The sequence below is a fragment of the Loxodonta africana genome, chromosome 1 (genome assembly GCF_030014295.1).
Source record: "Loxodonta africana isolate mLoxAfr1 chromosome 1, mLoxAfr1.hap2, whole genome shotgun sequence".
Lineage (NCBI taxonomy): Eukaryota > Metazoa > Chordata > Mammalia > Proboscidea > Elephantidae > Loxodonta > Loxodonta africana.
In genome coordinates this window covers 100,282,634-100,310,122 of record NC_087342.1, presented here as the reverse complement: position 1 = coordinate 100,310,122, position 27,489 = coordinate 100,282,634, and the positions used below count along the sequence as shown (strand labels likewise).

The 27,489-nt window shown below is 45.8% G+C and overlaps 1 protein-coding gene across 5 annotated transcripts in view; it reads left to right on the top strand.

Moving 5' to 3' along the window:
* BTBD9 (BTB domain containing 9) overlaps positions 1-27,489 on the top strand; it is a 461,023-nt gene that overhangs the window by 414,549 nt on the left and 18,985 nt on the right. For all 5 annotated transcript variants that reach the window (XM_064285457.1, XM_023546092.2, XM_010587947.3 and 2 more), the window contains exon 10: positions 13,897-13,975. In XM_064285457.1, the coding sequence (XP_064141527.1) occupies positions 13,897-13,975 (79 nt within the window). The remainder of the gene's footprint in view (positions 1-13,896; positions 13,976-27,489) is intronic.

The following is a 27,489-nucleotide window of genomic DNA, read 5'->3' as shown; positions in this document are numbered from 1 at the left end:
ATCAAGTCAGTCTTTCATAGAAAAACTTACACCCTACTTTACACTCCTAATTGCTCTCCCCACAATGAGACAGCACAGTTCCTCCCTCCACTGTCTGCTTGTGTCCCTTCAGCCAGTTTCTGGCCCCCTCTGCCCTCTCATCTCCCCTCCAGACAGGAGATGCCAACATAGTCTCATGTGTCTACTTGATCCAAGGAGCTCGTTCTTCACCAGTATCATCTTCTATCCCATAGTATAGTCCAACCCTTGGCTAAAGAGTTGGCTTTGGGAATGATTCCTGTCTTGGACTAACAGAAGGTCTGGGGACCATGACCTCCAGGGTCCTTCTAGTCTCAGTCTGACCATTAAGTCTGGTCTTCTTAGAACAATTTGGGGACTGCATCCCACTGCTCTCCTGCTCCCTCATGGGTGAAAATAGCTATTTCTGAACCCATTTCTTATTCCCTTATTTGTTCAGACTCTTCCTAGAGGTCTGAGCTTTGCAACATAAAATTCTTTGTATGGAAGGAGCTCACTAGTCATCTTCTCAGTTTTATTTGGTGCTCCTGGGGCTTGGGCATATTGGCCAGCTTCACCAGAAAAACAAAGCCTCCGGAAGAATACCTTTTGTCTTGAGCGAGGAGGAGGGAACAGCTATTGCGCCAGAAATTCAGATGGCCTGTGACCCAGTTTGTGTTTGGGAGGGCCTGTAGGGATTCTTGACAACGTGTAGCAGTGTGCTTGAGACACACTTTCCCTCGGAAGAGCCCCCCCCCCCCGTTTCATATCTGACAGTCTCTTGGAGGCAGATAATAGGCAAGGGTAAAGGTCATTAATTGTAAGATCCAAGTGTGACAGAAACCCTGTTAGAAAGAACACACCTCTTCAGAAGACTTACCAGACATTTAGAACTGTTTCAGCAGAGTTTAAGTTTGTGAGGGAAACCATTAAACCTTTTAAGAAAGAAATGCCAGACCAGGAGGGTGCTTTATAGACACTAATTTGATTGAGTAGGCCTCCCCTGCTTCTCCACCACACAAAAGCTCCTGTCCACACGCTGACACACTGCAACACCCACCCAGCAGTTGTGTGCAAACATGAATACAGAAGCAGGAAGAAACAAGAGTTTTCTTTTTGTCTGCATGATACTCAAAACCACTGTGTTCCTAGCACAGCTGCTGCTGCAGGAGAGAGAAAAGCACTTGGCCCCAGAGTCTGTTTATGTGTTCGAGCCGAGAAAGCGATTTCTGTTGCAAGGAGCTCTAAGTGAGACAGACAGAGTCAGAGAATAAGAGAGAGAGATAATTATCTAAATTATATTCGTGCTATTATCGAGGACGAATATAGTTAAAATGTAATTAAATATGACGGGCTAGCAGGATGTAAGCCAAGCTTTGGAATGCTAATCATCAATTACTGCATCCCCTTAGGGGAATCAAGAAGTGCTATGTGGGAGAGAGTGGGGAGTTTGGGGAGCGGAGACTGAGTGAGATGTAGGGTATTAAAAGAGCCCCCTCTTTCCCCTGTCTCTCCCACATACTCATGCAAACACTCCACCAATGTCCCTGGGACAGATGCCTTTCTGCACCTGCCACAGGGATTGGAAGCTTTCATCTCAGCTCATAGGAGGAACTGGCTGGAGAGTCCCGACCTCTTCTTTGAGAGGAAACGCCTCTAAAAGGGAAAATTATGCTTTGAGCCAAGAAGGTAAAACCCAGGACCCTCTCATGTTAGAGCAGCAAGTACAAGTACATTCTCCAGAAAGAGGCCTGTGCCAGAAATTGTAAAATGCCCATCTCGACTCAGAAATCACTGGGAAGGGACATACCTAGGGAAAGTCAGGAGGAGCGACTGCGCTGGATTGTAATTAGGACAGAAGATGACACGTATCCCTCCTAGCAGAGTGCTCCCCAACTATCTGTCCCCAGCCCAAGGAAGGACCCTTTCTACCGTTGCTGCATATTGAAATCACCCAAGGAGCTTGGAAAATACTCATGCTGGGCTCCCAGGCTGAGAGAGTCTGATTTTTAATTGGTTTTTCTGGGGCATGGCCTGGGATTGGAATTTTGTAAAGCTCCACAGGTGACTGTCCTGTGCAGTCAGTTGACAACCGCTGTTCTAGCTGGACCCAGACTTGTAATCAGCACAGCCAGGGGAGGGCAGGCGGCGGCAGCTGAAGACTGTCAGTGGTTACGCATCCCATGGACCTCAGCTGTACCTAGCTTACTAAAGGCATGAGGGCCCAGAAGAGAACAGTAGAATAATGAGATTTTTTTTCTTTTTTAAAAGAAACATAATTTGCGTAACAGTTCTGGTGTTAGGTCCCCAAAGAATTCTGAAGTTGGACGTATTCTTGTACAAAAGTTAAAATTTAAATCATCCCATTTAACATTGGAAGTGCTCTATCTAAGGCTGGGGGAGAAACCTGGCACCTCATTGGGCCAGGCAGGTGACATGAATGAGTGAAGCAGAGCCAGGGTAGACCACCAAAGCTAGAGGGCCTGGCTCTGTGGACTTCTCAGCTCCAGCCAGTTGTCACATTGCAGGAAAAGGGGCGCAGGGATGCCACATCCTCTGATTTTCAAGAGAAGTCAGAAATCCATGTTTTTATGTAAAACCACTCAACTTCCAAATAACTTGGTTATAAAAACTACTCAGTAAACCCGCTAAATATGTCTGTGAACCTCTCACTGCAACGTTTGATCTCAGTAAGGATTTGGCTGATTATCATGTGACCAAATAGTTATTAAATACCCTGGCTCCTGCTACCTCAGGTCTGCAGTTAGGATAGACAAGTGTGGCTCTGTTTTTTCTAAGCCTAGCATGTAGAGGACTCTCAGTAAATGCTTGATAAATGGACGGACAGACAGGGTGAATGGAGCCAGCCAGAATTTCCCATAAATCAGGGCATCGAGACAGTTAGACAACCCAGTTAGGCATCCTGCGGAACAAAAGAACTTAATCCAGGATGCCAGAGTAGACTCTGAGAGCTGCATACCTGGGCCTCAGTGTAGACTGACGTCAGAGGGCAATTTAGAAGGGAAAAAACAGCGTCTCTGCCTGACTGTTTTTGGTTCTGCCTGGGGCCAGTTAGGGGAGTCCCAGGGTGGGCAGGTGGGGAGCCCAGTGGGAATGACAAGGAGGGCCCAGCTGTAGGGCTTTTAAGACACTATAATTCCCACTTTACCCAGTGTTGTGGAAGACCGCTCTCCCTGACATCTCCAGTCCATAGATCATCTTTAGGTATGATTAGAGAGATGAATGTGGTCCTAGGACCTTCACAACGATGAGGCAGACGATAAGAACAGCATGCTTGGAGGGACGCAGGCAGCTGTGGGGTCAGTGCGAGAGGCACACTCATAAAGAACTGTCAGAGACATCTCCAGGCAAGTCTTCATGCTCACCCGTGGCCTTTAATACCCGTCACGTCTCACTGCCACGCAACTCGGAGAGGGCACCGCTGTCTCTGCAGTATGCTCAGTTGACAGGGGATGGCCTTTATTATCTCCTCCCTTTTCTCAAACCTTCTCCAAAGGTTCATGTTGCCTTTCTGCCCCGCTCCTAAGGGTAATAAATAAATACGTTTCCTACATACCCTTTCTAGTCCTAGACACCACAGGGCCTTTCTCCCTTTCTTGGCTCTGCTTTCTTTTTTATTTTTATTTTTTAAGTTTAATTTATTGTTGTTTTTATTAAAATTATATATGTGTGTAGTTTGAAAAGTCAAGTAGAACCACAAACCTTAGAACAAAAGTAGCAGTCCCCTTGTTCACCCTTCCTACCTTGAGTTCCACTCCCCAGTAACAACTTTTTTTTTTTATTTAAAAAAAAAGTTAATTTGAAGAGATAGTACATTCAAAGACAATACAATTAATATGTTTTCAAAATTAAAAACCATAGAAGGGTAATACAGTGAAAGGTCTCCCTCCCACCCACCTCCTACCTCTCCCTCCATTGGTATTTTATATATAAATAAATGTCTCTGTATTCTTCCCCTGTCATCTTTTCTTTTTTAAATACAAATTTTCTATACCTTGGAGATCTCTTCAGTTTCTATCTCTCTCCCTCTCTCTCTCTTTTCTTTTAACAGCTGCATCGTTTTTCATCATAGCGATAGGGATGTACCATGAATTGCTTACCCAGTGCCCTCAGTGATGAGCACGTGCTGGTTTCTTTTCTCTTGCGGTTCACACAGAGCTGCAGTGCAGTCCCTTGTTCCTGCTGCTTTTACTTGCTGGGAGGATATCACAAGCTGAATTAGCATAGGGGGAATTGCTGGCTCTAATGGTATATATATTTAAAACGTTGCGAGTTAGGGGGTAGTCAATTTACACTTCCCCCATCGGTATGTGAAAGTGCCTCTGTCCCCCAGTTTATGCAACATAACACGTGAGCCAACTTTTGGATCTCAAGGAACGTTCATCTCTTTTTGCCCTTTCTTTTGGTCAGTACCTTCATATTTCTTAATCATATGCTTATTCTGCCATATCTTATTTCCATTACAGAAATTATCTATTGTCCTTCTACTTTGTCACCCCCCCACCTTGTGCATATACACATGCGCCTCCTCTCCCCTCAGCCTCCCACTCTAGTTAGAGCACAATTTTTCTTTGAATCAATATTTAGTGTCCATGTTATCATTACTATGTAAGTACTATTCAGAGCTAAGCCATGTAGTGTACTATGATTCCTTTCTTTTTTCTGTCATTTGTTTCTCCTAGAGTTAAAAACTACTTAATTTCCTGTGTGTTGTTGCTATTAGGTGCCTTCGAGTTGGCTCTTACTCATAGCGACCCCAAGTACAACAGAACGAAACCTGGGCCATCTTCACAATCGTTGTCATGCTTGAGCCCATTGTTGCAGCCACTGTGTCAATCCATCTTGTCGAGGGTCTTCCTCTTTTTCGCTGACCCTCTCCTTTACCAAGCATGATGTCCTCCTCCAGGGATTGATCCCTCCTGATAACATGTCCAAAGTATGTGAGACATAGTCACGCCATCCTTACTTCTAAGGAGCATTCTGGTTATACTTCTTCCCAGGCAGATCTGTTCCTTCTTTTGGCAGTCCGTGGTTTATTTGGTACTCTTCACCACCACCATAATTCAAAGGTGTGAGTTCTTCTTCGGTCTTCCTTATTCATTGTCCAGCTTTCGCATGCATATGAGGTGACTGAAAACACCATGGCGTGGATCAGGCACACCTTAGTCGTTAAGTCACATCTTTGCTTTTGAACGCTTTAAAGAGGTCTTTTGCTGCAGATTCACGCAATACAATGTGTCATTTGATTTCTTGACTGCTGCTTCCATGGTTCTTGATTGTGAATTCAAGTAAAATGAAATCTTTGACAACTTCAGTCTTTCCTCCATTTATCACAATGTTGCGTACTGGTTCAGTTGTGAGAATTTTTTTTCCTTTATGTTGATGTGTAATCCAGACTGAAGGCTGTAGTCTTTGTTCTTCATCGGTAAGTGCTTCAAGTCCTCTTCGCTTTCAACAATCAAGGTAGTGTCATCTGCATAATGCAGGTTGTAAATAAGCCTTCCTCCAATCCTGATGCCCTGTTCTTCATATAATCCAGCTTCTCAGATTATTTGCTCACCCTACAGATTGAATTAAGTATGGTGAAAGGATACAACCCTGACACACAGCTTTTCTGACTTTAAACCGTACAGTATCCCCTTGTTCTGTTCAAATGACTGCCTCTTGGTCTATGTACAGTATCCTCATAGGAACGATTAAGTGTTCTAGAATCCCCATCCTTTGCAATGTTATCCATAATTTGTTATGATCTACACAGTTAAATGCCTTTGCATCATCAGTAAAACAGGTAAACATCTCTCTGGTATTCTCTGCTTGCAACCGGGATCCATCCAACATCAGCAGTGTTATCCCTTGTTCTATGTTTTCTTCTGAATCTGGCTTGGTTCAATGTCAATGTACTGCTGTAATTGCTTTGTAATGATCTTTAGCAAAATTTTCCTTGTGTGTGATTTTAATGATACTGTTTGATAATTTCCTTTGGATCACCTTTCTTTGGAATGGGCACAAATATGGATCTCTTCCAATCAGTTGGCCAGGTAGTTGTTCTCCAAATTTCTTGGCATAGATGAGTGAGCACTTCCAGTGCCACATCCATTTGTTGAAACATCTCAAGTGGTATTCCCTCAATTCCTGGAGCCTTCTTTTTCACCAGTGCCTTCAGTGCAGCTTGAACCTCTTCCTTCAGTACCATTGGTTCTTGATCATATGCTACCTCCTGAAATGGATGAACATTGACCAGTTCTTTTTGATATAGTGCCTGTGCGTATTCCTCCTATCTTCTTTTGATGCTTCCTGCGTTGTTTAATATTTTCCGTGTAGAATCCTTCAGTATTGCAACTCGAGGCTTGAATTGTTTCTTCATTTCTTTCAGCTTGAGAAATACCAAGCACATTCTTCCCTTTTGGTTTTCTAACTCCAGGTCTTTGCACAGGTCATTATACTTCACTGTGTCGTTTCGAGCAGCCCTTTGAAATCTTCTGTTCAGTCTTTTACTTCATCATTTCTTCCATTTGCTTTAGCTACTTGACGTTCAAGAGCAAGTGTCAGAGTCTCTTCTGAAATCCATTTTGGACTTTTCTTTCTTTCCTGTCTCTTTAATGACCACTTGCTTTCTTCATGTATGATATCCTTAATGTCATTTCACAATTCATCTGGACTTTGGCCATTAGTATTCAACATGTCAAATCTATTCTTGAGATGCTCTCTAAATTCAGCTGGAATATACTCAAGGTTGTACTTTGGCTCTTGTGGACTTGTTCTAATGTTCTTCAACTTCAACTTGAACTTGCATATGAACAGTTGATGATCTGTTCCACAGTCAGCCATTCATCTTGTTATGACTGATGATACTGAACTTTTCCATCGTCTCTTTCCACAGATGTAGTCGATTTGATTCCTGTGTATTCCAACCAGTGAGGTCCACATGTATAGTCGCTGTTTATGTTGTTAAAAAAAGGTATTTGCAATGAAGAAGCCATTGGTCTTGCAAAATTCTATCATGCGATCTCTGGCATCTTTCTTTCAGCAAGGCTGTGTTTTCCGACTATGGATCTTTCTTCTTTGTTTCCAACTTTCACATTCCAATCTCCAGTAATTATCAGTGCATCCTGATTGTGTGTTTGATCAATTTCAGACTGCAGAAGTAGGTAAAAATCTTCAGTTTCTTCATCTTTGTCCTTAGTGGTTGGTGTGTAAATTTGAATAACAATCGTATTAACCGGTCTTCCTTGTACGTGTATGGATATTATCCTACCACTGACAGTGCTGTACTTCAGGATACATCTTGAAATGTTATTTTTGAGGATGAATAAGATGCCATTCCTCTTCAAGTTGTCTTTCCTACCATAGTAGGCCATAGGATTGTCAGATTCAAAATGGCCAACACAGTCCATTTCAGCTCACTAATGCCTAGGATATCGATGTTTATACGTTCCATTTCAGCTTTGATGATTTCCAATTTCCCACAAATCGTACTTTGTACATTCCATGTTCTGATTATTAATGGATATTTGCAGCCGCTTCTTCTCATTTTGAGTCATGCTGTATCAGCTAAGGAAGGTTCCAAAAGCCTGACTCTATCCATGTTATTAAGGTCAACTCTACTTTGCAGAGGCAGCTCTTTCTCAGTTGTCTCTTGAGTACCTTCCAACCTGAGGAGCTCATCTTCTGGTACTACATTAGACAGTGTTCTGCTGTTACTCATAAAGTTTTCGCTGGCTAATTCTTTTCAGAAGTAGATTGCCAGGTCCTCCTTCCTAGTTTGTCTTAGTCTGGAAGCTCAGCTGAAACCTGTCCACCATGGGTGACCCTGCTGGTATTTGTATACCAGTGGCATAGCTTTCAGCATCACAGCAACACATAAACATCCACAGTACAACAAACTCTATAAGTATTACTTAATTTTCTTTGTACTTATCACTAATTCTTCCCCATAACTTTTGTCAGAACTACATAAATTCTCTCAACCTGGTCTAATACATCTATTAAATCAGTTTCTTTTTTTTTCCCCCCCTTGAGACATCCCCTTCTCTAATCTGAACTAATCTAATCTGAACTGGCTGTTTTAGATTTTATAGATCTCTCCATCTTGATCTGTATGTGGAGAGAATGCTGAGCCCCTTCTCTTTTCTAATTTGTCATCTGCGTGAGTCAAAAGTGAGCCAAAAGATTGTCGTGGTAGCCGAAGTTAATTGAGGAAACGCAAAGTACTTTTACCGTGTGCCAAGTACTTTGTGTTTCCTTATTTAATCCTCACAACTCTAAAAGGTAAGAACTGTACTATTACTACCTCATTTCACATAGGAAACTGAGACTTCAGGAGACTGTCATTTGCCTGAGTCAACCTGTGATCCGTGTATGTGTGAGTGAGTGAGTGTATGTGTGTGTGTGTGTGAGTGAGTGAGTGAAAGAGTATGTATTTGAGAGAGGGCTGCGTCTCCTAGCCACTGTGGTCTCTAGCCCTATAGTCATGACAGATGTGTGTGTGAGGTAATAGTGATATTTTAGGGCACGGGAAAATGAAATCTTTGTGACAGTGAGTACTCAGTGCCCCAGCCTCTAAACGATTTCAAAGTTCATTATTGTGCCCTTTGGTGGCAAGAGCACATACTAACAGTCATTAAATCTGGCTTCTGTTGTTGATACAATATCTAGCAACTTTGGGCTGTTCCGCTGCCTCAGTCTCCTCACTTCTGAAATGGGATCAGAATTGGTAGCCAACACCCATGGAAGCAGCAGTCAAGAAATCAAAGGACACATTGCATTGGACAAATCTGCTGCAAAAGACCTCTTAAAGTGTTAAAAAGCAAATATGTCACCTTGAAGACAAAGATGAGCCTGACCCAAGCCATGCTGTTTTCACTCGCCTCATGTGCATGCAAAAGCTGGACATTGAATAAGGAAGCCAAGAAGAAATGATGCCTTTGAATTATGGTGTTGGCAAAGAATATTTAATATACCATGGACTGCCAGCAGAACGAACAAATCCGTCTTGGAAGAAGTACAGCCAGAATGCTTCTTAGAAGCAAAGATGGTGAGATTACATCTCACACGCTTTGGACATGTTATCAGGAGGGATCAGTCCCTAAAGAAGGACATCATGCTTGGTAAAGGAGAGGGTCAGCAAAAAAAAGGGAGACCCTCAATGAGATGGATTGACACAGTGGCTGCAGCAATGGGCTCAAGCATAACAATTGTGAGGATGGCACAGGACAGGGCAGTGTTTTATTCTGCTGTACATAGGGTCGCTATGAGTCAAAACCAACTCGATGGTGCCTAACAACCACCACCACCACCTATCTAACAGATTATGTGGGGAACCAAGAGAGATACATCATGATTAAAAAGCACTTTGTAAACCATGCAGTGGTCTGCAAATGGAAGAAGCTTTTCAGATGCCAAGTCGTGGCCCACCTTTCACTCTGCTTGCTAAGAGACCACCTACCATGTTGCAGCCACATCACTGTGGTTTTATATGCATTGCTGTGTTTAATCCTCATCCTTCAAGCTGCAGCTTCAGAGAGATTGCTTTAATTCCCTTGTTTTTCTGCCTGGTTTAATTACTACTATGGCAACAACATCGTTTTTTCTCTTTTTTTTTATTTTTAACTCCAACTATATAGTATTTCAGTCTCATTATGGGTTAAACTGAGTTTTATGGGTGGGCCTGGAACCCAATCAAAATTTATAAATTTATTTTTCTGGGAAAATTGCTTCCAAGCTTCCAACAACCGATTACAAGGGAAATTTTGGAACACCCCCAGTTTGTAAGTGGGGACTGTTGTGCTGTCTGCATTATTCTCTGATTAGTTCATGGAAGGACAGCTAATTCCCCCAGTGAGATTATAAACTGCTTAAGGGTGGGCACTACATCTTGCATGGATCCCCCGTAACACCCATCAGGTGCCAAGCTCACGAGTTTATACAACAAATACTTGTTTAATTCCTCCAAAGCTCAGCTGTCTGTCTGCCTTAAAGAAGTGGGTGCTGGCAGGAGTGCCTTGAGGGCCCCTGGGAACCTCTACATTAGTAAATCAATCATACAATGTCAAACTTGAAGGAGCCCAGGAGACTGTACAGCTGGCTTCCTTGTCTCGAACTTGAGGCCCAGAGAGGCAGTGTGTTTTGTCCAGGTTCTTTTGACTGAATGGTAATTGTTGTAGTAATAACAATAACAGCTAGTTTTTTTTTTTTTTTTTTTTTAGCACTTAGTACCATATTTTTAAGGCAAATAACGTGTGCCATCTAGGTTTTTTTTCCCAACTGCACCCTTCCCCCTCAAGGTATTTTTGTAAGCACCGCTATGCCAATTTTTTTTTTACATGTTCAAAATACCTCGTGGTGGGGCGGAGGGTGCAGCTGGCAAACAAATGTAGAAGGCCTGTGTTATTTGCATAAAAATATGGTATATATCAGCACTGTTTAAGATGCATTACGTTTGCTTATCTATTAAATCTTCACCAAAAAACTTCACATAGGAAGCTGAGGCCCAGAAGGGTTAAGCAACTGGCCTAAGGTCAACAGTTGGTAAAAGTGGCAAAACTGAGATTCAAACCCAGGAAGCCCAGCTCCAGAGCACATGCTGTCAACCACTGTGTTTACTCCCTGGGGAGTAAGAGACCAGGATTAAAACCTGCTGTCCTGAGGGTCACCCCAGTGATCATCTCAGCACTGTGGGAATTTAGTTTGCATAATGATAATATAGTGCTGGTATCTTCACTTGCTTCAATCTTCGTGATCTGTATTAAGGGCAAAAAGAAAGATAGGTGTGCATTATACCAAATTCAAACAGTACGGGAAGTATAAAAGCAAAGTAAATATCTCTTGGAATTCTTTCATCTAAAGCTAAAATCTTGGTTAGCATTTTGGCAAACATCTTTATAGACATCTCTCTTTGAATACATGTGTGTACTGATACATATTGACAATTCGATGTAATTCTAGAATGCATTTGGGTAACCAGATGAGAGGTATTATTTCTGTCCACAGCGGGCAAACGAGACCATGACTCAGGAAAGGGTAGTGATTCGCCCAGTACAGAGCCAGTGCCTGCCAGACTGGGACATCAAATCATGTGTGGGTTGGTTGGTTGATTGGTCTTAAAGTAAGCTTTCAAAACAAAGACCACATTTATTTTTTGACACCCATTGTTCCTACTCAGATGCCCTCCTCCCTAGCACCTAGCCCCGGCTCTGAGCTAAGTGGGTTCCGTGCCTCTGATGCTCCATTTTCTTTCCTGAGAGTTGGCGTACTAAAGAAGAGACCTTGGGTAGTTGATGAGTACGAATATTTATGCAGCTGTCAATGAAGCTCAATAAAAATGGCAGCTGAGCTTTTGCATAGACTAAACGATGGCGGCGGCTTCCTGGCCATGTGAAATCTCAGCTGAGGCAGCATCCTTTGAGATTGCAGAGCAGTTGCAAGTGTGGTTCAGATACGGCGATGACTTTCCCAGCGCCACCTTATCATTTCTCCATCGAGCAGAATTTAAAGTTGCTTTGAAGAAGCTCAGAAGAAATGGAATATGATATTTGGGGAGGGAGAGATGTTCATTACCTCATCCTAACCAACTTTCCTTCATCCTGATACTTTGGTCCTTGGTTTGATATCCAGTTTTGCTGGAAATGAAATCATATATTTAACTCTTGGGCTGTGTTAGTGAAAATGAACTCTAATGTGATTAGATATTAATGCAACGTAATGGAGGATTGGTATTAAATTGAAACCTTCTGATCTTATTACTCTACAAATGCTGCCTCCTGCCCAGGCTGCCACCCTGCCATCCCTGCTTCCCCAAGCAGAGGCGGGAGCCAGCGCATGGTGCCCAAGCCCTGAGCTCCTGTGGATACCCTGGGCGGAGGGTTGTAGGGGGAGAGGAGCAGAGGGGAGACCAGGAGAGGAGCATGCAAGTGAGAGAAGGGAGCTGAGGTTCAGGCTCCAGATCTTCCCAGGACTATTCCCAGCAAGAACCTCACCTCTCGTGACCCATTGTGGAAGGAGTGGGTTGGCCCATGGGGTCCATAATTCGGGGACTGCCCACACATTCTGAGCCACGAGTATGTTGTTGAGGATTGAGCTTACAAGTGTACATTTTTACCTTTGTGTCCAGAATCACTTAAAGATGTTTTTGACAGGCATCTTTAGGAAGCTGGAAAGAACAGAATTTTTTACCATGTCTCTCCCACTCCCACCCCCTCTTTACCCCATTCCTTTTGATGAAACTGTGACTTGAACCTAATAGCAGTCGCTTGTCCTGGTTCTGAGTCCCTCTCCTGGAGAGGTGGTCTGAGAAGGGGCCAAGGACCTGCTTTTTGTGTGTGCGATAGCTTCCTTTGGGAAAGAGGATGGGACGCTGACACACTGTGTGGTGTGAACTGCAGTGTGAGCCTTGGCCACAGTCCTCTGACCTACTGGAAGAAGGACGCGAGTCTGTGCTCAGTTATGTGCTCTGCTTGGAAGTGACAGCCAGGCCTGTGGACACCCAGGCCACTGTGGAAGCCCCACAGGGTCCTACCAGCTTCCCCCAGGCCCCAGGTTGCACTCACCCCTGCAGACTCCCTGAGAGAGCTTGGCTGGGCCTGGGAGGGAAACAGTCCCCAATGAGCAAACAGGCCAAGAGTCCAGCACTGGGCATGGTCAGATGGCACCACCTTCATGTATGAATATTAGCATTTTTACAGAGAGAGTGGTTTTTCTTATTCTGTTTCCAGAAAACTGCTTTCAGAGGCACACACTTTGCACACAGGATGGTAACGACTTTTTAACGACCTTAAGGGGACTGGTGTCCAGGCAGCAGTGAATCAGTCTCGGTGGGAGGCTCATAGTGAGAGAGAAGATGGAACACCTGAAACCAAAGGGGGAAAGACAAACCACAAATACATGTATTTTCTTTGGTAGCATTACATGGTAATTAGACAATTACAGGACACAGCTTCCCAGCAGCTGGCATTTCCACTGTGTGAGCGGAGGAGGGATGGCAACAACTGTGAACTCCTCACATTTATTATGGAAAATATTATTGGAGCTTACAGTCGTGGGTGCTATGCACTCCTCCTGTGCATTCTGATGAGCTGCTGAGCGTTAGACCAAGTGCAGGCCTCCTCTCCCCAGGGCTTGTTTGGGGCCTGCTCGGCTGGGTTTAGATGAGCTGGTCCAGCCTGGGCTGGCTGATGAGGAATTGCCTCTGAAATATTTGGGCTGCTTTTGATACCACCCAGAGACTGGCTGGTCCTGAGAATAGACCCTTTGGGTGGAAACCGGAGAGAGAGGGGTAGAGGTTGGACTCCAGCCTGAAGAGTCCTGCGTCCAGACCGCAGGCCTCCTCTTGCCCTGCCCAGCCTACATTCCTCTCCTCCTGCCAGAGCCCTGCACTGAGGAGGAGCCACACCCACTCGTACAGCCCTGGCCAGGTCAGACCCTGCTTGGGCACATCCTCTGAATTATCCAGTTCGTCCTGCCAACACCCTCTGAGATAGGCCCTGTCCTGGCCCCATCTTGTAGATAAGGAAATGTATGTCCACCTTGATGACTTTATATTTGACTTCACTCTTGTCACATTGTAAAGTTGGTCTGCTCTTTCTTTGTAATGTTTAGGAGGACCTTAAAGAATCCTCAGTCACATTAACAGACAGGAAGGGGTGCCTTCATTGACGAGATTGTGGGCTTCTGAATGTGGACATTGTATATTTCCTGCCTTCCTCAGCCACACATCAGATGGAGCCCCATCTCTCCAAGAAGCTTTCGTGGTTTCCTTCTACAGCACGGGTCTCTGAGGGCAGAGATCCTCTCTCCTCGGTGGACACAGCTCCATGGGCCCTGGCTGTCAGTAGGGTTGACCGTACCATCTAACCCGGCAAATGGTTGTGCTTCCTTTCACAGGTCCTGGCAGTTGGTGACTTTTGAAAGACAGCCTGCCTCCTTCATCCGAATTGTTGGAACACACAACACAGCAAATGAGGTAAGGGTCTCCTCTCATGTGATATTTCACGATATACAGGGAAATGCTACATCTCGAGTTAAGTGGAACTGTTTGTTCTACCTGCTAATGGCCTGTTGTTCAGACAGCTTGGTACAGAAGAAAGTCCTGCTCTTGCACAGTTGGAATATCATTATCTTTTCTGAATGTCTCTTCACTAGCAAATGAAAGCCAACCCCTACTGCTTTGCTTATTCCTACCATCCTCTCTGCTGAATCGCAACCAAAGAGACCTTGAGAGGTCAGACACCCCGTCCCTCATCTCTGGGCTAAGTCCTCAGCCCTCCCAGATGACAGCTATTTCAGGGGGTGGCTGTGGTACACAATTGCTGGTTTTCTCTGTCTACTCAGTCCTTTGCCAGGCTGTACATAAATGTTTATGAGTGAGACACTTCCCTCCAGGCCTGGATCCCCAGGGGCAGGAAGTAATTCCAATGGAAAGTGCCGTTTGTAGATGTTGCAGTCAGGTGACTTGCCCAGTCCTCCAGCCTGCCTTACTGCTTTCTCTGGAGCAGAAATGGCTCCAGGGAAGGTGCCGGGTTCCTCTGGATCAGAAAAGGAATGAGTGCCAGAGTGAGTGGAGAGGCCATATAGTTGATTGTCCAGACCAGGGCACTTGTGAGTGTGAAGGAGGACGCCATTAATAATTACATAGGACAACAAGCGTAACCCAGGCCTGGACCCAGCAAGGCTGGGCATGCAGCTGCCTTCACAATGTGGGCGCTCATTGGGTTCACAGAGGCCTCTCCGGATTCACTCCCACCACTGAAGATGACAATGGAATCTGCTTTAATTTTGTGTATAAAAATAATCAATCCATAAATCAATTACTGACCTATTTTACTCTCCATGTGGGTCTCAAGTAAACACTCGTGATGGGGGTTGGCGTCTAGCAGATGGCCATACTGTTGACTTGAGTTGGCCAATAGCTTGGTTTTATACAGTCATACTAGGTTTAATATGTACGCCTGAAGGGCTGCTAGTTAGACAGAATCATAAGGAAGAGTAAGATTGAAATTCAAGAGGTAAATGAGAAGCATAAAAATAATAATAATTCTGCAGTTTAAAGTTCACGTGATACTTCTCAGGTCTACACAGGCTGGCTTCTTGAGAATGGGACCAGTGCAGTTGCACAGGTCCTGAGCCCAGAAGACGGCCCAGCACTTGAAGCTCTGCAGTGACCGTCTTCAAATTCTTAGTAATTTGATCTTTGAGTTGGGTTTTGTAAGTGAACCCCCATGGGACAATGGAGCATGTACCAGAGGCCTGGCACCTCAGCTCACATGAGGTCCCACCTCCTGCTGCCCCCTCATAACCTTCCCAGGATGGGTTCTCAGCCACCCACTCCCCGACCCCTGGTGGCCCTGCCCAGCCTCACCCTCTTCACCCCTGTCAGATGGCTGCTGCTGTCCTCAACCCCTAGCAAGTGCCTGGCCTGGTACAGGGAGGATCAGCTGCCGTTGGAGAAGTCACAGGATGGGTCCTGGGTGCTTAAGGAAGGTCTGCTTACCCGGGGAGTATCCTCATGCCCAAAGGAGCTAACATTAAATAGCAAGTAAAAAACAGCATGACAGGTTGTGAGAGAGACTGTGGAAGAAAGAAAAGGCTTTTTTTCTGCTTTTTGAACAAGGGGCTCTACGTTTTCATTCCGCCCTGGGTCCCTCCTACACATGAGGTAACTGGCTCTGGATCCATACATTGCATTCTTCTAATCCGCATTCTCACAGAGGTGTTTCTGGTTCTTAAAAAAGCATTTTAAAAAGTGAAAATATTGTGATAATTTATATTCGTTTTGCCTTTTTACTTATTTAGAATAAAAGTGATTTCACGCCCACAATGTGTTTCTTGCAGAGGAAAGCTTATAAAGGAAAGCCTGGAACTTTTTCTCCTACCTCCTCATTTCAAAACAACCTAAAAATCATAAAAGTAAAACCAGTTGATATTTTTAAAAGCACAAAATCCAAGAATCTGAAATACCAGGTCTTAAGAGCTTTTTTTTTTTTTATGATGTAACATAAGTAAATTTGCATCTGCTTTTTAATAATATGTGATCCCCAAACCAAATATCATATTTTTTATTTTGCCAATAAATCCCAGTTTTTTGTACCACCTAAACTACTTTAGTTATGTACTTATCACTAAACTAGAAAACAATTGAAATTTATCTTATGTAGTAAGAATATATTGAGCTAAAATTAATTTTTTTTCATTCATGATCACTTCTTATATAATGCATCCCCCCCCCACACACAAAAAAGAGAAAGGTAATTTTTTCTTTAATTCCTATATGAGACTCTGAAGTGTGTATTTGATGAAAGGCGTTCTCACATCAGAAATGTTGAGCAGGGCTGGGGTCAGCCTGGTCAGGATTTACTTCCAGTCCTGCTCTGAGTCCCAAATTAGGGGGGGAACAGGAACTTGGACATTTTCTTTCAAAAGCTCTTGGCATGATTTCCCATTATAGAGCTCTGAAGTTGGAATGCAAGTTCTCTCTCTCCGTGGTGAAGCTTCCCAAAGATATCTGTGCAAGGGGCCATAGCCACTTTGGTGGGGACTGGACCGGCCTGTTTGAATGGATTGACTGGTTGGTCACTAATTAACTGGTGATCCGTTGCATGTGACTTATAAGCAGCTTGATCAGCTGCCTTAGTGACTCAGTTATTGCTCAGAAAAAAAAGAAGCCCCAATGTGGCATTGCCAACTGGGAAGCATCTCAAACCATAAAATAAACGATGAACAGCATCACAAAGCAAGATCCATAAACTACATAATTCTCAGAGCACACAAAAAGGCACACACAAAAAAAGTTGAATTTAGTAGGCGTCCAGAATATAGCAAACCCTCAGAGCGGTCTTTACTGCAGCATAGTGGGTTCTGGTACATTCTGTTTCCAGTACATTCAAATCCTTCTGTCATTTGAAAAAGAAGTCTGGCTCTGTCTACAAGTACTCTGGAAATGTCCGTAAGTCAGCATGGCAGAGTTCAGAGGTTTAATGGAAGGAGGACGACTCAGGCTCGCCAGGCATGACTCCTGGGGGAGAACTGTGCTGGACAGACAGGAGGCCGCTCCCTGCTTCATGTGTAGGTAGCGGTTGGGGAATGGAGGCTGGTGGTGAGATCAGGAAACCAGCATGTCTTGTGGATCCACAGGACAGCCCTGCTCTGTAATTCCACGGGAGCCAGACTATGCCAACGGAAATAGAGGTCAGGGTGCCTCTACCTCTCAAGGAACAAGTAGGGTGGAGGGCACAGGGTCAAGGGGGTCCCTCAGTCTGCTCCTGCTCACTTGCCAAACACCATTGTTGCTATTAGCTGCCATCTGGTAGGCTCCGACCCATGGAGACTCTGTGTATAACAGAAGGAAAAGTTGCCCAGTCATGCGCCATACTCATAGTTGTTGGTATGTTTGAACCCATCGTTGCAGCTATTCAAATGCCATTAGTTGCTTTCATTTTAGAGCCAGGACCTGTTTCCCTTTAGCTATGGAATGTTTGTGTACCCAAAGACGTTTTTCTAATTTCAAGGAGCATCGATGGACTTGTTCTTTAGCACGGAAAGGTGAAATAGAAACATAACAGCAACAGAATTGTAAACTCTTTTGGCCACATCTTCCAGGAAAGACTCTTGTGGGCAGGGACTGCCCTGCAAGGAAAGGGAGGGTCAGAGCAGGTGCTGGAGGGAAGGCGTGGCTTGCAGGGGCTCCTGGGAGCGGGACAAGTAGTCAGAGGAGTTAGTGGTTGGGCTGTTGTGGCAAAAGGTGGTAAGTGGCCAGGACAGAGCAGACCTGGCCAGAGCTGCTGACCTTTTAGAGAGAGGCCTTAATTAGTTTCTCCTCTCCAGGAGCCGAGTTAGTTGACAGCCTGCGACTGTGGCAATGCGAAAATTCCCAACCTCCAGTCAGCCCTCCTGTCATTGAGTAGCAGAGGGCAGGCAGAACACAGGCGGCCAGTGAAAGCAGGTCTCCCAGTGGCTAAACAGACTCGGGTTTCTCCCCCACCGTAGATGTGTGTCTGTCAGTCTCCAGTCGCTGGCCTGCCTACATCCAAGAGGCTGGGCATCTGTCTGCTGCATGCTAATTTCCCCCCTTCCCTCCGAGGGTCAGCTCTCGGGTGCCAGCGCCCCTGCAGTCTGTGGAGCTTCAGATTTCTTGATCACCTGTTTTGGCACGCTTCTGATTTCCTGCGGCATTTCATCCCTCTCCTCTGGGAAGGGTATGTCTGCTGCTGGCATCTGTCTCTCATCTTCCTTTGTGAGCTCCACCGCAATGAATTCGTTTAATTTTTTAGCTACGTTTACAACTTCTGTCAATAAATTCCCCTAATGCTTCCATCTTAAAGACTCCACCACTTATTTCAGTGACCTCCTGCTCCGTATGTACTTGGCATCATCCCTACCATTTATCTTCACTTCTCAGAACACGTGCCTTTCATTTCCCACCAGTGTGTCTCATCCTTGGCCCCCGCCTCTCCGTCTGTAATCTCCCCTGCCTGCAGCGTGATCCTCACACGCCTCCTGTCTCTCCTTTACCTTTGGACTCTCTTGTCGCACCCTCTCTCTGTCCACTCCAGTGTTCTTTGTCTGCTCTCCCGCCTATCACTAGATGGCAGACATATGTCAGTTTGTCTTTCAGCACACCCAGCCTCCCATCTTGCTCTCCTTCAGTTGTTTTTGTTCTTGATTCTCCTCCCTGCCTCCTAGCCCCTTACGCTTATTACCGGAAACGCCCATCTTCTCTGCTAGTTCCTCAGTCACTTTATGGTAGTCTTGTTGCCAACTTAGCAAACTCGAGGTCAGTAAGTATGGTTCCCCGGCTGCCTGTGCTGCTGATCTGCTCCTCTGGGCCACCCAGGAGACAGACACGGTTCCACTTCCTAATCCTCTCTTGTCTGAAAGGGTTCGGAGCTGGCCTTGTCAACAACACGGCAAACGCCAACCTCTTTATTCCCTGGTGAGTCTTAAGTTTCAACTGCAGTGACTGTGCCACAGAGCCTTTCTGGTTCCAATGAGGTACCTCTCGCAGATCTTTTTGTTGTCTTTTTTTTTTTTTTTTTTTAATTTAATCGATACTAGGAGCTTCCTGATCTTTCATTATTTTTCTCGGATAATTAAGGAAAGTAGGCACACACCTGCGTCCTTAAAGAACTCACCGTGGGCCTAAATGAGATCATGTCTCTGGACCCATGAAAGTCAGTCAGTGGTATTAAAAGAAATAGAAGTTACACTTGCTGTTTTTATGAAAACCTAGGTTTGAGGGAAAGTTCTGGAGTGATTTTTCAGTAGGCAGGGAGCTCAGGGGCACAGGCATCCCCAGGAGTTAAAAAGAAGTGTAGGAAAAATGAACTCTCTGCAGTATGGCAAGACAGGGCTCCTGCTCACAAGAACCTACATAAAAGCTTTTGCCAAGTCAATAGCACAAACTGAGGGTGGTATTGACAGTCTGTAGGCAGCGCTCAAGGTTACATTTTACTTATTGAGTTTAGGTACTTGAGGAGAGAGGCTGTGTCTTATTCATCTTTGCATCCCCTGCACCTCGCGTGGTGCCTGGCCGCAGGAAAGCATAAAGTGCCTGTCAGCTGAGTGAATCATTCAGCCTGTCCATTCATCTGTCCCTCTCCCAGTCAGTCAGTCAAATGGAGAAATAAAGGAAAAGATTTAATGGAACGACTTTTCACCATCAAGAACCCATGGCATTCCGAGGCTGAGTTTCTGTCATTATATTGAGGATTTCTTAAACCAGGAACCAGAGCTTTGTAAGTAGAAAAGTATACCTAGTATTTCAGCATCTCCTGGCTTAAAACCAGTTGCCATCGATTCTGACTTATAGGGACCCCATGTGTATCAGAGTAGGACTGTGCTCCATAGAGTTAATGGCTGATTTTTAGGAAGTAAATTGCTAAGCTTTTCTTTGGAGTTACCTTTGGGTGGAGTCAAACCTCCAACGTTTCAGTTAGCAGCCAAGAACTTAACTGTTTGTACCACCCAGGGACCACCCAGGGACTCCTCTCCTTGCTTAGGAACCTTGTAATGATAAATTATAATAACGTTTTAATAATATTTATTACAATGTTATATAAATTATGATAATAGCAGCTAGTATTTAGTGAACACTTGCTATGTTCCAAGCCCTATTCTAAGCTCTTTATATTTCTTACATCATTTAATCCCCATACATGAGGTAGGTTCTACTCTTACCCTCATTCTAAAGATGAGGAAATTTAGTACCAAGTGTTGGCAAAAATGTGGAACAATGGGCAGTTCTCATCCAGTGCTGTAGGAGTATAAATTGTTATAGTCACTTTGGATAACAGTTTGGTGTTACCGCTAATGTTAAATGCGTGCATACCTACCCTATGACTTAAGCATTTTCACTCCTGTGTATGTTTCTTAAACTCTTATACAAATTCAGGGGGCAAGAATGAGAATGTTCACAACAGCATTGTTCATAATAGACTGAAACAGGAAGCCACCCCATGGTCCCTCCACAGAAGAATGGATAAACAAAGCCAGCCAGGCCGCTCTGCCTCCTCAGTAGGCACTGTAAGTAGTAAAGCCACAAGTCTGAGCCTTCTCTGCCCTGGCCCAGTGATCTGCATCAGAAGTTGATGAGCAGATGGTTCCTGTGGGCACCCTTCAGGCACCAGCCCATGCTAGTTGCCAGGAGAGAAACCAAGGCAGGCCCTGTCCCTTCAGGGGATTGCAGCTTCACTGCCTGATAGAAATCAACCCTCGTGAAAAGCACCTTAACTCTTTGTGACATTTCAAATCGCCTTGCCAGGTCGATGGTGGAGACGGAAGTGCAATGGAGCAAGAAGCACCAGTGGCAACAGAGGTGCCTGGGTGTGGGGCTGGCCCTGAGGAGGAGGCAGCGCTTTCTTATTTATAGAATGGATCAAGTGATCCCGGGCTCTTGGGGTTGGGTGGAGATGAGTGAGGATGTTGTGGAAGGACTTGGAGGTGGGGGCCGTGTATGGAACGGCAGTCAGCCGGTGCCTTGTCTCGGGGGGTCTACCGGAGCCGGCACCAGCAGGACCGAAAGTCTGCAAGTGGCTGCTTGAGCTGCCCTCCAGGACCACTCAGCACGGAGCCTGGAGTGAGGCAGAATTTATTTACAGGCTTCTGACAGGCCAGTGAGTGGCTATGGGCTCCCAGTGCCATCCTCGTTCCCATAGCAACATGTAGCTCTAGTGGAAAAAGAAAAATCAGGGAAACAGACTCTGTAAAAGATAAATAAATAGTCATTCCTGTCTTGGTGGTAATTATTTCCCAGATTTCCTCCCCTGGGCCTGTTCACGCCCTTCTGGTTCCCTGAGGCCCCCCTGCAGCATCCTCCAGAGGATCCAAGCACAGAAGTCACACCTCCAAGCAGTCCTGTGCTGGCTCCCAAGGGCTGGAATTCCCAGGGGTCAGCAGCCTTCCCAGTGGCAGCACCGCAGAGGGATACAGAGCAAGTGGAGAGGCAGGCCCTCCCTCCGCTAGCTCACGGTCTGAAGAGACACAGTCCCAGCCTCAGGACTCCCACTTCTACCAGGGAGGGAGAACCTGACCCTCCAGGGGCTCCACAGCCCAGTGATGGGGAGGGATGCACACAGATAAAACCTGCAGGGAATAGAAGTAGCAGAAACAGACCCAGGTTTCAGATGGCACCGGTGGGGGGAACCTGTGCAGTGTTCTCGAGGCAAGGAGACATTTGTGGGGCAGGACTTGGTGCCAGGCCAGAGAGAAAGTAAGCAAGGAGCAGCAGGGGCTGGGGCATGAGGACAGTTAGGGCAGCAGGCAGCCTGGCACCAGCTGAGTTTTCTCTCAGTCATAGCAGGAGGCTTTGAATGGGTCCTCCATGATGTTCCTGAGAACAGAGGCCATATTGTTTCCTCTTGTGTCTCTGGCACCCAGCCCAGTGCCTGGCACACGGTGGCTCTTCCACAAATGGTGGCTGGATGGGCAGTGAAGGGGCAAGAGGGGAGGCCAGCTGGGCAGGGGAGCAGGAGGGCGGTGGGTGAGATTCCCGTGTGCACAGTCAGACCAGGGCTGGAGCTTGGGTACAGGTTCTGGGGAAATCCTGCTCAGGACCACTTGTGACAGCCTAGATTTGGAGAAAAGGGAGAACTGACGGCCACACCAAGGCTGTAGGCTCCATGTCTTGGAGAATGGTACAAATGTTGATGGGTACAAGAACGTCCAGAAGCATTTAGTTGCAAGAAGGCCTAGGCCAAGGAGGAAAAAAGGAGTGATCCAAGCAAAAATGTGGATTCAAGAATTACATGTGCAGACAGTGATCACAAAGAGTCAATCAAAGAAGAAAAGGTTGTGAAAGGTCTGGAAGTAAACTCTGAGAAACAGCCATAGTGCATGAGACAGGGATAGGGGAGTGAGCCCAGGAGAGAGGATTGAGTTGGAGGAAGAGAGGCATAGAGCATGGACCAGGAGCCCCAGGCCTGGGAGGCAGGAAACCTCGCCACTGGTGCCAGCTTCACCCCAGCCAGCTCTGTGACCCCCAGCAAGTCACTTAACATCCCTGGCTCTCAGGACCCTTGTCTTTAAAAGGAGATTCCCTTCCCACTGAGAGAGAAAAAAAGGACAGGCAGATATTTAATTTGTAGCATAATTATGAAGGAAGACCTTTTTTATAGGCATCTTTATGCTTAAACATCTATTATGAAAGATTTTATTGGAAAAAGAGAGGCAGAGTGATACAACATTGAGCACAAATCATTGTTTCAAACACCCCACAATCCTTATCCTTGCTCTACTAGAGCAGCAGTAATTCCACACCAAACAGCCGGCCTGGAAGGAAGTGCCCACAGACCCTAAGCAGGTGAGTGCCCAGGAGCTGTCAAGCAGTGAGACAAATGGCAACATCTAGTTTGTGGGCATCATCTCAAGCAGTGCCCCGCTGCTGAGCCAGGCAGTTAAGACCTCCTTGCAACTGGAGCTCTTCGAGACAAAACACACACACCCTGAGCCTGAAGAAATGCCCAGGGCAGCTGGGGCCCCACATGAGCAGTGGGGGCAGAATGGGGCCACAGCCAGGCTGTCCTGGTGCCTGTCCACTGAAGGGAGAAGTGGTAAAGCCACATCTACCAGAGGGGAGAGTCAGATGTCCAGAAACCTGGGAACTGGAGCATTTCCCTTTTTCTGTTTCTTACTAAAAATATAAAAAGTAATAACAAAAAGATGCCTCTATGGGGCCAAATTAATTAAGTCGAGAGAAGGAGTCTCTCCCCAGAGCTCGGGAATGTGCACACATAATAAACAGCACTCGGGAATTCCAGGCTGCTTGGGGTGATGCATATTGGAAGGGCATATCTTCCAGAACCTTCCAGGCAGCAGGGTCCCAGTTGTTTATGTGTTCCCTGGCCTGCATGGATATGGGAAAGTGAAAGGGACATCTTATTTGACATTGGAAAGTTTAAGGCCACTGCCATTATAAGCATTGTCACCAAGAAACTTCCATACCTACTAATTTTTGCAAAAATATTTGGGTATCCTATCACCCCTAAAGCAATATGAAAAATTATTGCTCACAACTTGAAATGTCTCCCTCTGAAATAAGTTCATTAACCGAAGACAGCGTTTCGGATTGTTGGAAACATTTTGTTGGAAACAGTCTATCCTCAATTTTGAAGGGACTAAAACAAAACATCTCTGCTGTCTGTAGATGGACTGTTAACTTCTGCTCCTGAGATGAGCATAAGAAGATGTCGATCATGGTCAGGGTCCGTTAATGTGTATTGAACGCTGAGTGGGTGTGTGATGCTACGGTACCAGACATTGTGAAAGAAAAACAGGAAGTCTTCAGGGTAGTACAATTTAGAAGTGTGTCTTTGTGTCTGACTTATGGGCAGATATCAGTGAGAAGTAGGTATCTATTTTATAAAGATACGTCACCTTGTAAATGTAAGTTGAAAGCTTGGGTGAGAAATCCTATTTGTATTGGTTGGCATGAAAGCAGTCTGTGAAAATTACTCAGGAGAAACCAGGAAGGCAAGGTAGAGTCACTGATCAACATTTATTAAATTTTCCCAATTTCTGCTACAGTTACAGTTACAGTGGACTCTTAGGCCAACTTGAGAAAATTAGCAGAAGCTTCTGCTTATAAAAACCTTGAAGATATGTTGAGCAAATAGTGCTCGGGGATTCCCTTGAATGAAAGGCAGCAGGCAGTGGCCAGCCGAGGAATTAGCCTGACCACCTGTGTACATCCTTCCGAAGGCCCAGGAAGAAGAGTGCCCTGGACTATCTCAAACATGTCGAGAGTTATGGCTCCCAGAGAGGAAAGGCAAAGTGATAATAAACAGCAGCTACAAAAAAGGACACCGAATTGTGAATAAGGCTGTGTCGGATTCATACACACGACTACATTCCAAATTAGCCAGCTCCTCTCGGGGGAAAGATCCAGCGGCCACTGAAGATGGTTCAGCGAAGGTGCCCCTTTGTGAACAGTGGCAATCAAACAGGCTAATGGGATACATGACTGCCAAGAAGGGGAAGGAAAGTGATGCGGCGACGGCGGTAATGGTTTTGCATAAATCAGTAGTGCGTCTCTGCCCTGTATGCCTCATTCACTTCTGGTCACGTCCTTCCGAGGAGTACTGCAGTCTCAGGAAGGTTTGGAAGAAAGAAACTGAACCATACAAGCGTCTGAGTGAAGGGGAAACTTCAGACTTGGCTCTTTCACCTAGAAGGAGGCTCAGAGGTGTATGGTGGGAAGAGGAAGTGGCCAAAGAGCTTGGGGTGTGGAGGGGCAGGGGCAGCACACTGCAGATGGCACACACACCTGAGGTAGTGACGGCTCATCCAAGCAAGTGGCTCGGCTATGCCCTCCAGTTTGCACGTGGAAAGAGCAGGTGCATCACAGCCTTTCTTCCCTTACACATCTCTCCACGGGGTGAGAGGCTGCTCCAGGCCCAGCCCCAACTATGTGGTCGCAGCAAAGGGGCCAGATTCCCCAAGACAAGCCTGCTTCTCACCTGCGCTCCCTGAATGGAGCCCAGATGGCCCACATCTACATTTAGGTGCCCTGAGTCCCAGGGAAGGAACTCTCACCTTGCATGTAATGATGAAGCATAACAAAAATGTCATGTATTAAGTGTCCTTACTGGTCCCAGAACGGGGCTGGGGATTGGTTTTGCATTGTTGTCATGTCAGATTCAAGGCAGGTGTGCCTGGATTATCAGCCGAGGTGACTATTCTACAGAGCGATGATGGGGGCCTCTCCCTCTCCCAGTGTTGGGGAGACAGGCTGCCAGGAGTGAGGTGCCAGGGGCCAGATGTTTATCCATAAGTCCTCCATTTGTCTCTTCTCTCTGGAAGACCCCTCCCTGTCTGCCTCCCAACTTTTCAGGGACCAGTTTACATGCACTTTCCTCTCTGTAGCCTTCCCTAGCCCATCCCTTCCAGGCAAAATTAATTTTATCACATGCCTCTGACATATTACTGATCACGTGCTATTGGAAGTGTTTATGTGAGATTAGCATCTTGAATCCCACCTCACCGTTCATTACCTGTGTAACCTTGGGCAAGCCATTTCCTCCTTTTACAAAATGCGTGTAATGCCTACCTTTTTTTTTTTTTTTAATGCCTACCTTTAAGGGTTGTTGTAAGAATTGAAGATAGAAAAGGAAATACACACGCACAGCCCTGAGAGCTGGGGTGTGGGGTCCCCGATGGCAGGGACTGTGTGTAAACACATCTGGTAAGTGTGCCCAGTGAGTTCATTGAAGGCTTAAAACAAAAACAAAAGCTGTGAGAGATGTGTGAAGAATTCTTGGCACGAGTGCAGTCCTGTGTGAGGCCCTGACGGAACCCAGGTGGGTGGCTCCCAGTTGAGCAAGAGGGGCCATTCCTGGAGCCCCTGGGGACCCGCTGCTGCCTCCCACGGCGGGCAGCACCACAGTCTGTCAGCCTCTGTTTCTTCCAAAGAATTTTCTTGAGTCACTGTGGACTTTTTCTTTCCTTCATCAGTCATGACAGTCTGTTTTCACTTTCTGGGTTTTTTTACCTTTAAAAATCACTCCTTTTTGTTTTTCCTAGACTGCTAACGGTTTTACCTCAGGGAATTCCAAGGTTTAGGAGTTTGTTGTAATCTGCTGCTTTCTTTAGACATTTGCATTATTTTAATTTGTCACCACAAATGTGTGTTTCTTTTGTAATGTTTTAAATTTAAGAAATATTAAATTTTTAAGAGCCTTCTCTTTCTGGGCTCTCTGGCTCTCAGAGCCCCTCTGGGACTTGAATCTCTTGCCTTTGCCTCCCTCCCCACCCACCCCATACCCTCTGTCATTTCAGGCTTCCCAAGCCTGGCTGTGTTTGTCGTCACCCTTTGGGTTGAGACCCTAGAATGGTTCTTCCGTTTTTCCTTCTATACCACGTCCTCGCTCCTCTGTCTGCTCCATCTTGCCTGGCTGCCTCATCCTTCCAGACAGCTCAGATGTCTCCTTACCTGGGAAGCATTCCTTGACTCACCCAATCCGGCTGGGAACCCCTCCTCTATGCCCTGAGACCCAGAGCTCTTTTCTGTGTACAAGCCTATCCGTTATGCGTCTGCCATCCTCTCTGTATGGTACACCCAAGGGCCCTGCACAGTGGGGCTGTGGGAGGAGCCCAGTCAGTGTCCATGAATGAATGAAGGAACGCATGCATGAGGTCCCTCAGAATTCTAACCTACTCACACAGTCAACCTCTTGTCCCTGGACTCCTCTGCCCATGCCTACTGCACCTGCCACCCTCATTCTGTCCTCTGTGTCTTAGCATGAAGGGGCACCGTTCCTTTTCTGATTTCCGCTGTGCTTGGCTTTACCCCTTCATAGCCTGCTCCTATAATGCCCGGTGTGCGCTTCACCTCATCACTGACTCCAGACCTAGCTGCCTTTCCATTCACTTGGAAAGATTTCACTTGGAATTTTCCCACACAGTTTGTGACTTAATAAAATTAACCGTTTCCAGTGCATAACCTTTGAATCTGGTAGAGTCAGCTTGTCTCTCTGGAGGTGCTCAGAGCGCCCACATTAAAGCTACTTGGTCCTTTAGTGATACCTTGGGACCCGGGTCACAGACTGACGTGAGGCTTTCAGAGTCAGGACCGTGTTCCTCAGCGTTTGGTCGCTGCACCCTGACCACTGTGCCCCAGAGCTACAGGGGAACCTCAGTCAGGCAGTTACATCTGGGACTTCAGGGGCTTCCAGTTTTGCCTTAGATGGAAAAGCCTGCCATGAGCGCAGTGGGTGTCAGGGAGAGACATTTTTTATTTCTCCAGGGGAAATCTCTGTAGGAGAACATGAAAATGGTCAATCGAGGTTTGCTGTCAATATAGCTTAGGCGTGTTGAGAATAACAGCCATTCGAATTATTATTTTTTATTTTTTATCGTAAAATACATATAACAGAATTTGCCATTTTGAAGTATATAATTCAGTGTCTTGGATTACATCCATCATAAAATGTTATGTAACCATCGCCACCATCCATTTCCAAATCCTTTCCCTCACCCCAAACAAAAGCT